Source organism: Tympanuchus pallidicinctus, unplaced genomic scaffold (assembly GCF_026119805.1).
Source record: "Tympanuchus pallidicinctus isolate F22 unplaced genomic scaffold, pur_lepc_1.0 scaffold15, whole genome shotgun sequence".
In the NCBI taxonomy this organism is placed as follows: Eukaryota; Metazoa; Chordata; class Aves; order Galliformes; family Phasianidae; genus Tympanuchus; species Tympanuchus pallidicinctus.
Genome location: NW_026294669.1, coordinates 17,379,775 through 17,394,713, shown reverse-complemented (window position 1 = coordinate 17,394,713; position 14,939 = coordinate 17,379,775). Strand labels below are relative to the sequence as shown.

Genomic DNA, 14,939 nt, shown 5'->3' with positions numbered 1-14,939 from the left:
GTGCCAACAAAGCGTGAGAAAGACAGGCTACTGCCTGGGGGAGGTGGCACAGAAGCAACAAGATGCCTGAGGTAGCAGGTGTAATGTGTTGTGAAACAAGTGCAAGATAAGCACTTCTAAAGCTGTGCTGAATTAACTGGCTAACACAAAAGCCTGGACATAACTTCTCATCAATAATTCTGTGCAGATCCATCTCTATCAAAGGTTACATTGTGAATCTTCCCAGCTTTTCTATGCCTTATAATTGGTTTATACCTGTGAGTTAGACACAAAAAGTCAAGCTACCATTTAAAAAAACACATAGAATAAACTTCCCCTGCACAAAAGGAAGGGCAAAGAGAAAACATTCCAAAAGGACTGTTAAGATGAATAGGATAACTACTCTGTTATCATATTATTTATTTACGCTATAATCTCATGTATTAAGTTATTTACGTTATTTATTAAACAAAGCTTGGAAAACTTGGGAACTACAGGCTAGCCAGTCTCATCTCTGTGCGTGGCAAGACTGCGGAGCAGATCCTTCTAAAAGACCTACACTAAGACACACGGAAAATAAAGACGAGGTGACTAGTGGTAACCAACATGGCTTCACCAAGGGCAAGTCATGCCTGCCAAATTTGGTGGCCATTCATGATGTCAGCGGATACAGGAAGAGCAATTGACGTCATCTACTGGACTTGTGCAGTTTGGCACTGTCTCACATGACATCCTGGTCACCAAATTGGAGAAAAATATATATGACGGACAGACCATTCACTGCATAAGGAATTGGCTGTATGGTTACACTCAGAGAGTTGCGGTCAATGGCTCAATGTCCAAGCTGAGACCAGCAATGAGTGGTGTTTCTAAGGGATCAGTGCTGGGACTGGTGTTGTTTAACATCTTTGTAGGTGACATGGACAGTGGGATTGAGCGTATCCTCAGCACATTTGCAACACCAAGCAAAGGGGTGCAGTTGACACACTAGAGGGAAGTGATGCTAACCAGAGGGACCTGGACAGGCTTCAGAGGTGGGCCCATGCCAACCTCCTGAAATTCGACAAGGCCAGGTGCAAGGTTCTGCCCCTGCACTGTGGCAGTCCCTAGCACAGATACAGGTTGGGTGGAGAATGGCTTGAGAGCAGCCCTGAGGAGAAGTATTTGGGAGTGTCAGTTGTTGAAAGATTTAACATGAGCCAGCAATGTCCTCAGCACAGAAGTTGCATCAAGAGAAGTATGACCAGCAAGTCAAGGGAGGTGACTCTGCCCCTCTATTCTGCTCTCATCAGACCCCACAGTATGCAGGAGTACTGCACACAGCTCTGGAGCCCCAAAAAGAAAAAGGGCATGGAGTTGTTTGAACAGATCCAGACAAGGGCTACAGAGATGATCAGAGGGCTGAAGCACTCTCCTACAAAAACAGGCTGAAAGAGCTGGGGCTCTTCAGCCTGGAGAAGAGAAGGACTTTGAGCAAACTGGTCTAAAAGGAGGTATATCCCCCTATAGCAGGGGGGTTGAAAATAGGTCTTAAAAGTCCTTTCCAACCCAGACCATTCTATGTTTCTAAAAGGAACCCCACCCTTTCAGGGGCTTAGAACTAACTGCAAACATATTCTAAATCCCATAAGAATGAAGACTTTTGTTTAAATACATTATTTGGTCTGCAAATTATTTACTGTTTAATGTGGAAATAAATACACTAAATGAACTGCTAAGGTATTTTATCCCCAAAGCAACACAAAAGGAAAGAATTTATGTATTTGCCTAAGAGAAAATCCCTATTCGCAAGGAAGAGCAGATGAAGCCGTTTGACTGAGAAGGCAGCAAAGGGAAGGAATGCCCCTTTGGATGCACAGATCTGCTCTACCTGAACAACAGTGACTTTAACTGCTCCTGGTACCCAGGTAAATGTGCACTTTGAGAAGGTTTAAGAGAAAAACAAGAGGGGGAAAGCTGTACTCTTATCTCAATACTTTTTCATCACAATGAACGAAAATACCAACTCCTATAGTAAAACACAGCTACCAACAATCAGGCATGAGACTGCAGACAGCTGCAAGAATTGGGTGCTTCTCTGGGGAGGCAACTTAAAGTCCTTTATCTATAGATTTGATAGTGAGTGAAAGGCTGTACAACAGCAGATAAAAATCCTTCTTCTCTGTAAATGTTTAGCAGATGACACCTGAAGTTTAACTGCAGGACCTTATTTTCTATGTAAAATGGTAGCACTGGGCCTACCTATCATCTACAACTGCATTTCATCAACAATTCCACTGTCTGTGTTTGGCCCAGATTGCTTTGCAGAATGCTTTTTATCCCATAATCAACAAAAACTAAAATACAATAAGCAAATTTAGGTCAGAAACTGAAATCACCCACAGGTTAGGGCAGGTACTTCAAGTAAGTACTTACTAAGGTAAGACTAGTTCCTCAACAATAACTTTAAAACATCTTTGAGCTCAAAAATAATACACTTACTAAGAAGATACTAAACAATAAGACACAATGCAGTTCTACAGAAATACTGAACAACAAGCCTTCATGCTATTAAAAAGCATTAAGGCTAGAACTTCTACATCATGTACTTAAGAAACCCCAATTTTTTTTTCTTTTGAAATCAACATTTAATATCAATTTTATTCACATTACATAGAATTATGTTCTAATTCTTGACAGAAGGTCAGTTTATCCATTACAAATATGGAAAAATATGCAGAAGACAGCCCTCTTTTTCACTGAAACTGTATTAGACTACTGGTATTCAAATAAATATTCAGGTATCCATTATGGTTACCTAAAGCATTTTAATGCAGCATGAGAGATAGAAAACAAGAATGAACATCATAGCATTCAGAGCACTCTGATGTTACGCTCTGAATGAATGATTCAGAAGATTCTACGTGTTCGCACACCTATTAATTGTCAAGATTCCTTAAAGGTTTTTTCTTGCTAATAAGCCCTATCTAAGCCTCCTCTGATCTCTAAAACCCATTAAGAGTTAATGAAGTCATGAAAAAATTCACCAGAACCCTGAGAAACAGCCTCAAAAGTTTTTTCTTCAAAAATGACCACGCAATTAAGCCTTACGCTGCAAGGTTTGTACACTGTAATTCAAATAAATCTGAAGTTGTTCTTATACTGCAACACAAACATACCACTCTTTTGCCCCAAATTTTTATGTATGTATCCCATCTGTCTAGAGAAGGGCACATATTAACAGTGCCCTTACCCAGTTTGATGTGTAAAATATTTGGTACTTGAAAACTACTCACAAATGCCCTCTCTTATGCAGCCAAAGGAATACTGGTCTATTTCCTTTCCAAATCCCATTTTTAGTTGCACCCACCAGTGGAACAGTGGTAGCAGTAAGGCTGATTTGGTAAGTTTTCCTGCAGAGTTTACCAACTTACTGACTTAATGGAGCACTCCTAAAGTCATCAGGGCCTTTTTCTGTTGTGTTTGCTTAATTTTTTTAATTATAGTTCCAACTTCTGGCACACTAAGCATTCAAATGAGAGGAGTTCTCCTCTTTACACAATATCACTAGAGCAAAAGAAAATAACTCAACAGATAATTAGAAATCAGACTACATAATCTAAGGCACCAACTACTGAAAAAAAGTTAAGTCTCAGCTGTCTTTGGTAATGTGCAGTAAGGATAATCTAGGAAAGGTAAAAAGAAATAATATAAGTTCATTTGACTCTGAGCATGAAAACAACCAACAAGAAAAAGGAATAAGTGTGGTCATGGAACACTGCCTGTGTGCACAGCTCCACATGATACAGAGCCGTACATAAGCAGAATACTACTTTATTTAGATCTACGGTTGTTCACAAGAGGACAGTTTTAGTGTCTGCTTTATTTTCTGGTTTCAGACATTTAAGAGTTAACTACACTCATGCTTTCCAGTTTTTCCTTCATTAATATGTGCAGCATTTAAAAATAACAGTCTAACAACAAACACGTGAAAGAAAAACTGTACACGTTTTCAAGGATCACAGCAAAACTTACAGCAAATTATGAACATGATATCTAAGAGATAGCTTTTATTTTCCTTTATTTATCAAGCATTTTAATTACTGTGTGGTGAAGCTCTTATTATAGCACACAAATTACACACAAGCTCTTTGAACACGTTTACTACTTTAGCTGGATAGCTCTTTGCATTTGAATAAATCATATACGTTACTTCCAGTCTTAGGAAAAAAACAATTGAATTACGTTGTTATAAATTAAAATACAAGCTTTGAAGGCACCTCTTCAGACAACTTAGTGTTTTCCAGAATATTAAGCAGCTTGTATTTTTACAAGCAAGTAAAAAAAAGATGCAACAGTTAATTCATTTACATAGGCAAGAAGTTATGAACATTTCTCCTGTGAAATCTAATTACATTGGAAGCTGTTGATGTATAATAATCTAAAAGCTTTTAGCATGAATTTTAAGCCATTTTAAGCAGCAAAGCTGCAGCTGGAAATTAGAATGTTTTCCCCAATGCTCTTCTAAAATTGCGGATAAAAATCTCTGCAGAGATGTAAAATATAACACCATGTTCTGTACCATCAAATGGTACCAAATTGAAATTGGGTCTGCATAACTGCATAGACAGATGCATGAGAATAACTGCTACCATACTACTGACCTTGTGATCTCAAAGAAGGGCAGATTCTCTCAGGAGATTTTTAGACCTCTGAAATCATGTTTTCAGTCTGTAGACATTTCCTTAATCTGTCCTTAAAAAAATGAAATTCATGTCTCATTACTGTTAAAATGATATCAACAAACATAAAATTTCTATCAAATTATTAGTGATGCCTTACACAAACTCACAGAATAAACAGCAAATTCAGTTTGTTTGTAAAAAAGAAAAAAAAAAAGCAATAAACATGAGGAAATAGATTTCAGAAGAGCATGTGATTTGTGTGTATAAACCATATAAAAAAAAAAAAAGTCACTTCACAAAAATATCTAAGATTGACCTGAATTACTGACTGTCTTCTATACTGTATTTCAGAAGGAAGAGGTGTGACTCATTAATTTAAATGAACAGGCAATCTTTGAGCACACAGCCAGTATGCATGTTGTGGTTCTGATACACACTGGCCACTTCTGCTAGCAAAGTGACACAACAGGAAGCCTGCACACCAAGAAGTCTGTCACTGAACAAAACAAGATTCAGGAACAGCAAGGACAATTAAACATTAGTGTTGCTTACCAAGGCAGGTGACAGACTTGCCATCTGTTGAAGCACTTAAAGCAAGGTTTCTTATATTTCTAAAATACATTTTTGAATATAAGTTTTGGAAAAAAATCTCCACCTGATCTATAGTGTACACTTGCGCATATGGCTATGGTAAAGGGAGAAAAAGGAAACGAGCACAAGCTGGTGACAATTCCGGCTCTGCAATTACAGGTACCAATATGCATCATTTTTTAGTTTGTCAATAAAACTTGTGATTCTGCTTGAAACAAAACAAAACAAAACTTCATAATCATATTTTGGTTCATTTTAACTTGCAAAAGATTAGACTGGAATAGTCATTTCAACATTTCCAAATGCAGAACCTGCTTATGTGGTTTGAATGATCACTTCTCACCTTCTTCTGCGGCACGGAAAAAATGAGCACAGAAAAGACAGGCTCATGGTCACAAGTAACACAGAGGCACTTCAAATATGCCTGGAAGGTATTTTGTGTTCATAGGTGTTTCATAGCAGCGTGATCATAAAAAAAGATATGTACAGATTCTAGACAAACCTCTGGCAATTTCCATCTCTTTCTACAGCACTGGGAATGTTCTTCTAGCTGTGACTCCCTGGGCATTCAGTTCCTAATGTTTTATTTACTATGACCTCAAGCTTTAGTAGTGTAACAACTGATACTTCTCTATTTACAGCATGCTTAAGATTTTTTTAGGATCAAACTAATCTGGAAAATAAGTTTTTTTCATCACGATAGAAGAATTTCAGGTGATAATTAAAGTCTGCTTCATTCAGGCAAACTAAATCAACCCTCAAAAGCACTAAGAAGTGCTTTACACTTCTTAGCGCCTTACTTTTACACAAACTAATTGATATTTCATGCCAATACTGTTAGTGTCTTGATCGCAATGTAAGGAAATAGATACAATGCACACAACTCAAGCTTTTTAGAGCAATAAAGTTTTGGTTTGCAAAACCAGCAAAGTTTTTTTTGGTTGGTTTTTTTTGAGGTACACAAACAAATGAGCCAGTAGCTAATCCACTAATCCATCATTGAAGTGATGGAGAGCAGCAAGCTTCACAGAACAGATGACACTGAGCAGACTGTGTGAACTTCAGAGCAATAAAATGAGTAACCAAAGATGCACAGGCAGAGAGAGAAAGGGATAGGTAGGGAGGAAATCAAAAGGCAGTTCCAATATCAGCTGCCAAATGAATATGACATTGTGCGTGTGAACAGCTCAACACTGCGCGCTGCCAGTGGGACAGCAGAGACTGCAAATACATGTAGGTAGGGATCTGTATAGTCCTACCTCACCCTCTACTAAGTCAGCGTTTTAGCTTTTCCATCATGTCATTAGACATGACAAAGGTGACAATTTCTACTAATTTTAAATAGTGCTGTAAAAATGAAATGATGACTCCGCTCCAAGGTTTTCATCAACTTTGATAGTATTATATGAGCAAAGTAATGTGCAAAAAATGAAAACAAGTAAGAGTTGATAGGCGTGCTTCATTTAAAAAAAGAAAATTATCACATAACTTTTTCACTTTTTTGGTAAAATGTAGGTCACCTACAGTTTCCATAGTAACCACTGCTGCACTGTAGCTCTACAGTTGACCACTGCCTATGGCTGCTTCCTTTGCTAGCAGGTGAATGTACAAATACAGCTACACCTCTGTTAAAAGGAGGAAAAGCTAACCTAAGCGCTTGGAATTGCCCTTAATTTACTTGCAAACACAACTCCTGCTTCAACATTTTCAAAAGTTTTTCCTAAAGTCCTTCAATAGATAAGCTACTTTGCAAGCCAGCTGGAAACACACACAAATATTTTTTGTAAACTTGTAAAATTAATTGTCTGCATTTTTGGGAATTCAAGCTTGGTGCATACAGTGAGTAGCCTTTTAATATTGTCAATTAATTTATCTCCTTAACACTGAACATCAGAAATACAGAAAGCTCAAAGTGGACACACACTAGCTGAAGCTGTCTTTGTTAAGAGCGCAGCGAGTTCCGTGATGCTGTACATAACAAGTGGGACTTAATGGGTTGGAATATGATAATCTTGCACCCAATCACACAGCAAAACCCAGTAATACAACAGTAATAGAAACATGGATAAGAAAGGTTGAGGCCTCATTTGGGGAAACATAGTACAATTTTCAGTCAATCTGATGGTGAAAATCCTTTTCTCGCCACTATTACCAGAACTGGTGATGAATTCTTTAAAATACAAAGACTCCATGCTACATAAAGACACTAACTGGCTATTATAGTGAACGGGGAAATAGCAGGATAAACCAACATCCTCAGCCAACCACAAGCTGTTTTCCTCTTTAAAACAGAGCCATTTTGTTATTATGAGGGTTCAAATGGAATTTGCTACATAACACCATCATAATTGTCAAAGGTATTATGAAAAGTCTGAAACAAGCTTTGAAGTCAGGATACTACCCACACACAAATGTAGTAGGGTAGTATTGGTAGTCTTATATGCAGTTAGAAAACCAAAACCGTTACATACTCAGTAAACAGATGAATGACAAAATCAATAGTGTTGAATAGCATAGAGGAGACAGTGATATTTTGCCAGTTTCAGAAGTTACTCAAATACTACACTTAATAGAATTACATGCACTTCAAAGATGAACAGAATAGCATCTTAACACAAGCCAACTTCAGCAGTTTAGCAAAAAAAAAAAAAACAACCAGTCTCTTTAGTGGCCACTGCTAGAAAAGCAAATCACTGGCTTGCAGAACGTACCCTTGAAAGACAGTGCAGCTAATGAAGAACCATGTTCTGAACTGTTTCTTGCAGTTCTGATAAGCCATAATTGAGAATAAGTCTTTCATTATTATTATTATTATTATTATTGTTATTTTTAATATCTCTATTCAAAGAAAATATATGTTAAAAAAAATGAAGAAATCTTCTAGAAGTTTGTATGACACCATTTTTACAGATCTGCCTTGTAGTTTGTTCCTCTCATCGTGTATAAAGTACTGGTATACTTTCCTTCTTGACATACTGGACTCCCCTACACCTGCTTTTGACCAGTCACAAAACTCTCCTCTAGCAAAACAGTCCAACTGAAAACAATGAATTAACTCCCAAGTCTCTGGAGGTACTCAGCATCCTCACAATTTATTCATATTTCCCAGGCTAATGCACAAACTATGTAATTTGTTTAAAGCACTCATTCTGACCATCTTTAAAGGCTGGTATTAAAAGCTCTAAACCAGTACAGAATGCAGAACTTATACTAAATGTATGAAATATGACAGTAGATTAAAAAAAGAAAAAAAAAGGGGGGGGAGGAGGGGGAAGATATTATAGGAGTCTTTCTGAAGCTTTATTTGCTTTGCAAGAACACAAAGAAAATCCAAGAGAAGCTTCCAAAGGACCACTGGGACTCTTGGTAGGAATAAAAGCTGGCACTATGACAGAGCTGTCTTGAAAAAGAAAGCATAAAGAAAATTTTTCAGACAAAAATGAAACTATAAGTTATAAACCAGTAACAGAAAAATCCTTTTCCCTTCTTTTATGATTTGATTCATCAGTAATTTCTCTGCAGAATCTAACATAATAGTATCAGACCACCCAAGCTTTCACTAGAATCCAAATGTCAGAAAGTTTCCTCATGTCTGAGAAGCAGAACAGCTACAGTTAGCACTCAATCTAAGTTACTTACCTCTAGGAAACACATTGTAAAACTCTGTATTATTTGTCAAAGACCATGGAAAAAGTCTGCACTAAAATAAAGCCCATTCACATGTTAACCTCATGGCTTCTCCAGGAAAGAATGCTGAGTAAGACTAGCTCAAATCCAAGCTTAAAATTAACTGAAAGGAAGAACCAACTTTAAAGACTGGGGGTTTAAGAATGTTCATCCTTATCAAGAAAGTCACAGTCATCATGATTTAATATTTTTTAAATTGAATGTACATGATAGAGCAAAACAAACTTCATATTCTTTATGGATGGTTTTCATGCATTCGTAAAATTATTAAGTTATTTTGCACACTAGAATAGCATCTGAAGAAGACAACCACTACTACAGGAAGTTTAAACTAGTGGCTTGGATCTGATGCATTACTTTAATCACATATATATTGTATATATTTTATATATAAATACATATATAATGCACACATACATGTATATTATTTTGCATCAGAAATCAAAGACAAGCTATGAAGCTTGATTTTAGCAAATCTCAGACAAGGGCAGATCAGCAAATCTCATTTCATACGTCATGTTTCCATCAGTACATACTCCTGAGTGCAGACCAGGATTTACACAACTGCAAGGTGCTTTCCTCTAGCAAATACAAAGCAGAACTGCAAGCACTATGGAATCCCAATCAACATTTTCCAGTAATTTTCTAATGTGTTTCTCGAATATGCTCTGTGTGTCACTGAAATGAAAGATGATGAGTCAACTTACTAAGAATTTACAAACTGTCAGAGCACTGAATTCTTTTGATCTCGATAAAACTGGCTCAGTCTCATTTTGTTCATTAGCCCTAACTCTTTACCAGTTGCGAGCCAGCCAATCTGTGTCCTTTTCTGCAAGATGATTTATTTGCCAAGGAAAATCTGTTAGTGCTTTCTTGCTCTTACTCTAAAACTTTGCTTGTTGCTTGTCAAAATCCTCCTGCTTCAGGGAACCTCATTTCATTCATATATGATCCAATTAACAAGCTGTCTTTCCTCCCCCAATAGCTCTCTATTAGCTCCTCCCTGCATTTCCACTAATTGTTCACCTGTGGATTCTAAGGACTTTCTGTTCTCTTGTAATCCAGAAAAAGTCATTATTTTGCTCTTTTCTCCTTCCTTTTTTTTTTTTTTTTTACTTTCTGGACAACTACTTGATGAAATTCTATCATTATTCATCAAGTTCCACTTTGCTGAGGACTTACAAAAAATGATAAAAAATCTCAGAAAACAACCTGCTGCACTGCTTTGAGCCATGTCTTGTTCATTCCTTTACGTATTAACACGGTAACATAAATATCCACGCGATTTGAAAAGCAAGGATGTCTTAAGCTATACGTTATCAATAATTTTCAGGAAAGTTATTTGGCAAGGGTAGCAGGGTTTTCTTCTCAGCTATTTCAACTGAAAAATTATTGAATGTGGAGTCTGCAACAAGCAGGTATCCCTACTTACGCAGCAATTCAATTACAACACTGTTCAGTGAAGAACATCTTGATGTGTTCACTACGCTCTGTTGATGGAAAAATACTGTACAGTCCAAAAACTGTTTCAGCACTTCATTCTTACTCTTCACCAATCAAAAATCACAGTTGTCATAGAAACTGTAAAAACTGAAGTCAGTCATGACAAAACAATGGGATAATGGAAAATGTCTGCTGGCTCAAGTTTTCATGTCAGAAATGCCTCAGTGAATTTAAATGGAGACTCAAGTAGTTCCTCACATCTTGTAGCAACAGGTGTGATTGTTTTTAATAATCTGGTCAGAGTCTGGAAAGCAGTAGTATTGCTCTTTCTTTACACACTGGTTATACTAAATGCTGGAAAACCCTTCCCAAGCAATTCAGCATGAGTCTCTGGGTTAAGAAGACTGAATTTCTTTGATTCAGAGTCCAAGATATTCTGGAGTGACTTTTGGCTTCTGTTCTCAACATTTCTACAATCTCATTTTTGGCCTTTTAAACCAAAGCAAATCAAACATCACTTTACAAACACACTGCCATTACTTTCTGCCTCTCACATATTCTATCCAGAAAAAGAATTAAGCTGCAGACCTCTGCCCCAACCCAAAAAGGTCCAGCTCCATGCAAAACATTTTTTTAGGTTCTTTGCATGCAACACATGTCAGCAAAACAAAGCTCTACTCTTGACTAACAAAGGGTACAAGAGCCACCTCTACCACCCTGTGCCTGATCACAGACCAAAAACCCACACAAGTGTTCTTCCATAGCGTTTCACTGTGACCACCTGACATCTGATAATTACCAACTGACAGGTGTGACTTACTGCAGCCAGTTACCCTTCAAGCAGATACCACCCTTTTGAAAAGAAAATAATCATAATACACAAAGAAAATAGCTAGGCTGGTTCCATTGCAAGTGAACAAACTGTCTTCTAACACTTCATTGACCCTCTTTGCCTATGGATTATAATTAGCAGAAAGGGTACAGTTTGCAACACGCTTCATCAATTTGTAGAAGGTTAACGGACATTAATTAGATAAACTTTTCCAGCTGCACTTGAGCTTAAGTTTGGGAAAGCACAAATCCCTGTCAAATTCCCTAACCAAGAGTTTAGAAGATTTAAAACAAAGTGAAATATTGCTTCCAATAAAATGAATAGCAAACAATGAGTGAAAAAGTAAACTTTCCTTCAAGGGTTTAACAAACACTATTCACCCTTCCTTTACAAGAATGGCATGAATTAATTTGCTTACACAGCACAGTCACCTTATCAGAAAAGAAAAGAACTGTTTGATTCACACAAGGAATACTTAAATGTTTGGGTGGGATGGAAGGGAGGAAAAGAGTTACCACAGCTGGAACAGCAGCCAATAACACTTATGAAATGCTGTAACTTCTCACTCCTTGGTTCAGCGGTAAGTTCCACATCTAAAGCACCACTTAACATTTCTATACACTATTGGTGCATTTACTATACTTGTACATATATATATATGTATTCACACACACAAATATACATACACTTTTTCAAATTACATATACATTTATGCTCTTACACACCAATGCTTTTTGGATACTATAAATATATACAAATGTGTACTCTAACATACATCATACAGTGAAACTGGCACATTCATTTCCATGCATGCTACTGGAAACATGAAAACTAATAAAACACTACTGTAATCTTTTAAATGTTTTGGATATGCCCAACATTTACTTTTGATTAAAATACATGACCACAGGAAAATAAATAAAAGAATTAATGTTAAATGCTGAGTATTAGTTATTAACAGCAGTCTTAATTGATGTTTAGCTTATGAAATACTGTTATATTATTACATTCCAGTATCACAAAGAATTGCTGTGTATTGAGCTCATGGCCTAATAGAGGATTTTTTATATTGCAGTTGTGTGTCTCAGAAGTCCCTTGGAGAAGCAATGAATCTGCACACGTACTGATAAAGAAGAGCGAGAAGAATTCATATGAACCTTCTGAGATTTTTCTGAACAGCACATTGGCTTTGGGCACATTGTAGGAGCACAGACTTCAGGGAACATGTGCATAGCATAAAACACACCACTGCATAAAGTGGGCTGAGAAGGAAAGAATCCAACTGATCTCATATGAGGTTAGAACAAATACACTTCACATATTTTAAAAACCTGCTGTTATACATACAGCATGTGGTACTGAGAATGTAGTTGCATACGGCAGCAAGCCACGTTTTCATGTTTTGCCACGTATTTAAGTATTATACAACCTAATCCCACAAGTTTATCACGCCATTGTTATTTGTGAATATTCTTATTCCAACTTGTGCAGTGGGAGATCTCAAACTGCTAATAAATTTTAAACATCTGGGTTTTACAGAAGCTTATGACTGGTAGAAAGCAACAGCAAGAGAAGACAGGAATGTGAAAATGACTATTACCACCATTTGGTTGGAAAGGAATATTCTGAAACAAGATATAAAATTCCAAATCCTATTGTACAAAAAGCCTTATGCAAGCAGTAAACTGTGATAGTTGCACACTTTTAAAAACAATGGTTTTAGAAAAAGAAAACTGTTTTTAGATCATACCACTAATTTCTCTTTGAGGAAACAAACCAGAAATTACCACAAGTACCTCAGCTAATTTATATCAACTACTGCATTTTCTTGGACTACGGTTCTGATGCTTGGATAAAAATACCACTGTAAAAAGAATATGTGGCTTCTATTTTGACTCCACTATATTGTCCAAGATTCAGCTATGAAGAGCCGCGTTCCTTAAATTCAAATTTAATTACTTATTTCTACTTCACACACACAAAAAAACAACTACTTCAATCAGCTTATTTTGTGATTTATAAAGTCTGTTATTGTAGCAGTCATAGATTCTTGTCTATTTTATGTACTTGTTTCTTCCTCTCTCAAAAACCTTAAAAAATAGTTACCCCAAACTGAGTTGCTTTAAAGTACTGCCATTACCGATAGAAACAACAAGCAAATACGTTGTGGCTTTGTTAAGAACGAAACAATGAAAACAAAAACCATATAAAAATGGAAAATCGTCCAAAGCTAAGCAAAATAAACGTGTCTGCACCATGCCCTGAAGCCTATTTGCTAGACTAAAGCACTGGCAGACCGCCAAGCGGAAGAAATTCCAGACTGAAAACCATATTGCAAAGCTCAGAGAGTTCAAGTTCAAGAGCCAACAGCAAGAGCCTAAACACAATCAAAGGAGAGTAATGAGTTGGGGGTGGAGGAGGGGAGTTGACTTCTCATATCTACCTGTGTCTCAGATCATCTCAGTCTTTGTCCTTCTCACTACCATTCTAATTTCAGTGAGAAGCCTAGAGAAAAGTCTGGTTTTTCAAAACCTACTCTACTATCTGCTGTCTTTATTCTGTTCTTCAAGTGTCTCATATAGACATCAAGTATGAATATAACACCATCTCATAAAATATCCTTCTGCTCCTATCAAGGGTAAAAGGAAAAGACTGAGGCTCAGGTGACAGGATGAGTGATTACAAGGATCATCTGCCCGATTTGCAACAGATAGTGCAGACTACTCAGCACTGAACAGACAGAATAAAGCAAAAACACCGGCCTCATATATTAGTTACTGCTGCTTTTTCCTCTTCCTCAAAATTATCACCCAAAACAGAAGATGTTCTCCCATTTTCCTAAAACATTTCACATTCCCTGGTAGTAACTGATATGGTACAAAAGTTATGCAATCTGACAACCACTAACTTTTACCAAAAAAGTCTTCTAGAGGAAAAAGATGTTTTTAAATAGGAAGGATCTCCTCACACTGTTAACACTGAAATGCAGTAAAACAGAAAAAAGAACTTCAAAATAAATGCAGGCAACCTACACTGTGTCTCTTCAAAGTAAGTAGAACTTTTCTGGATGCTTTAATACAACACTTCAGTACTTACGGGTAAAACGATTAGAAGCTGATGGGTGGCCACTGCTTCCGCTATCAGCACTTTCACTGCTAGAAATATCATCATCCGAATCCCACACACAGGCGCAAGGCGAGGTGCCACTAACTTCTTCAAACTTCCTCTTTAAAATTCCACTCATTGCTGCAGTGCTGTCACATGCACCTGTAACAGGAACAGAGGTAATGAAGCATTGAAACACCTGCCTGCTGTTCAAGTCTTCTAATTCATTTCACCTGGAGGAGTTTATATATCATTCTGATACCTCTACCTTTAGTTAAGTGGCTCCTTATCATGGGTTTTTAAACAACTTTTACAGGAGAAGCTGTACAGAATGTCCGAAAGACATTCTAACTCTATTACAGACTGTCTTTTCTTCTTAAGATAGAAAGTGCTATCTGTATTCTACCAGAACAGTCAACATTCCACAACTAATTTTCAGGCACAAAACTAAATAATAAGTATTTCACTTTATGCTTTGGTGAAATGCACGTAATCTCATACAACTCAGTAGAAATGCATATTCATTCACACAACACTTCAAACCTTTCTTGGCACCTAGAACTATTACGTGACAAAAATCAGTATTTGTCACCAAGTACAGTTCAGAATGAAATGCTCAGCACTAGCAAATGCCCATA

At 37.0% G+C, this 14,939-nt stretch overlaps 1 protein-coding gene across 8 annotated transcripts in view; it reads right to left on the bottom strand.

Annotated features, from left to right (window-relative positions):
* CSRNP3 (cysteine and serine rich nuclear protein 3) overlaps nt 1-14,939 on the bottom strand; it is an 83,975-nt gene that overhangs the window by 43,413 nt on the left and 25,623 nt on the right. For 5 of the 8 annotated variants that reach the window (XM_052675438.1, XM_052675437.1, XM_052675439.1 and 2 more), the window contains exon 2: nt 14,293-14,463. In XM_052675438.1, the coding sequence (XP_052531398.1) occupies nt 14,293-14,440 (148 nt within the window). In that variant the 5' untranslated portion in view covers nt 14,441-14,463. Of the gene's footprint in view, nt 1-4,622; nt 4,714-14,292; nt 14,464-14,939 lie in introns of those variants that run through there. The other 3 variants (XM_052675445.1, XM_052675443.1, XM_052675444.1) reach the window with 2 other exon arrangements.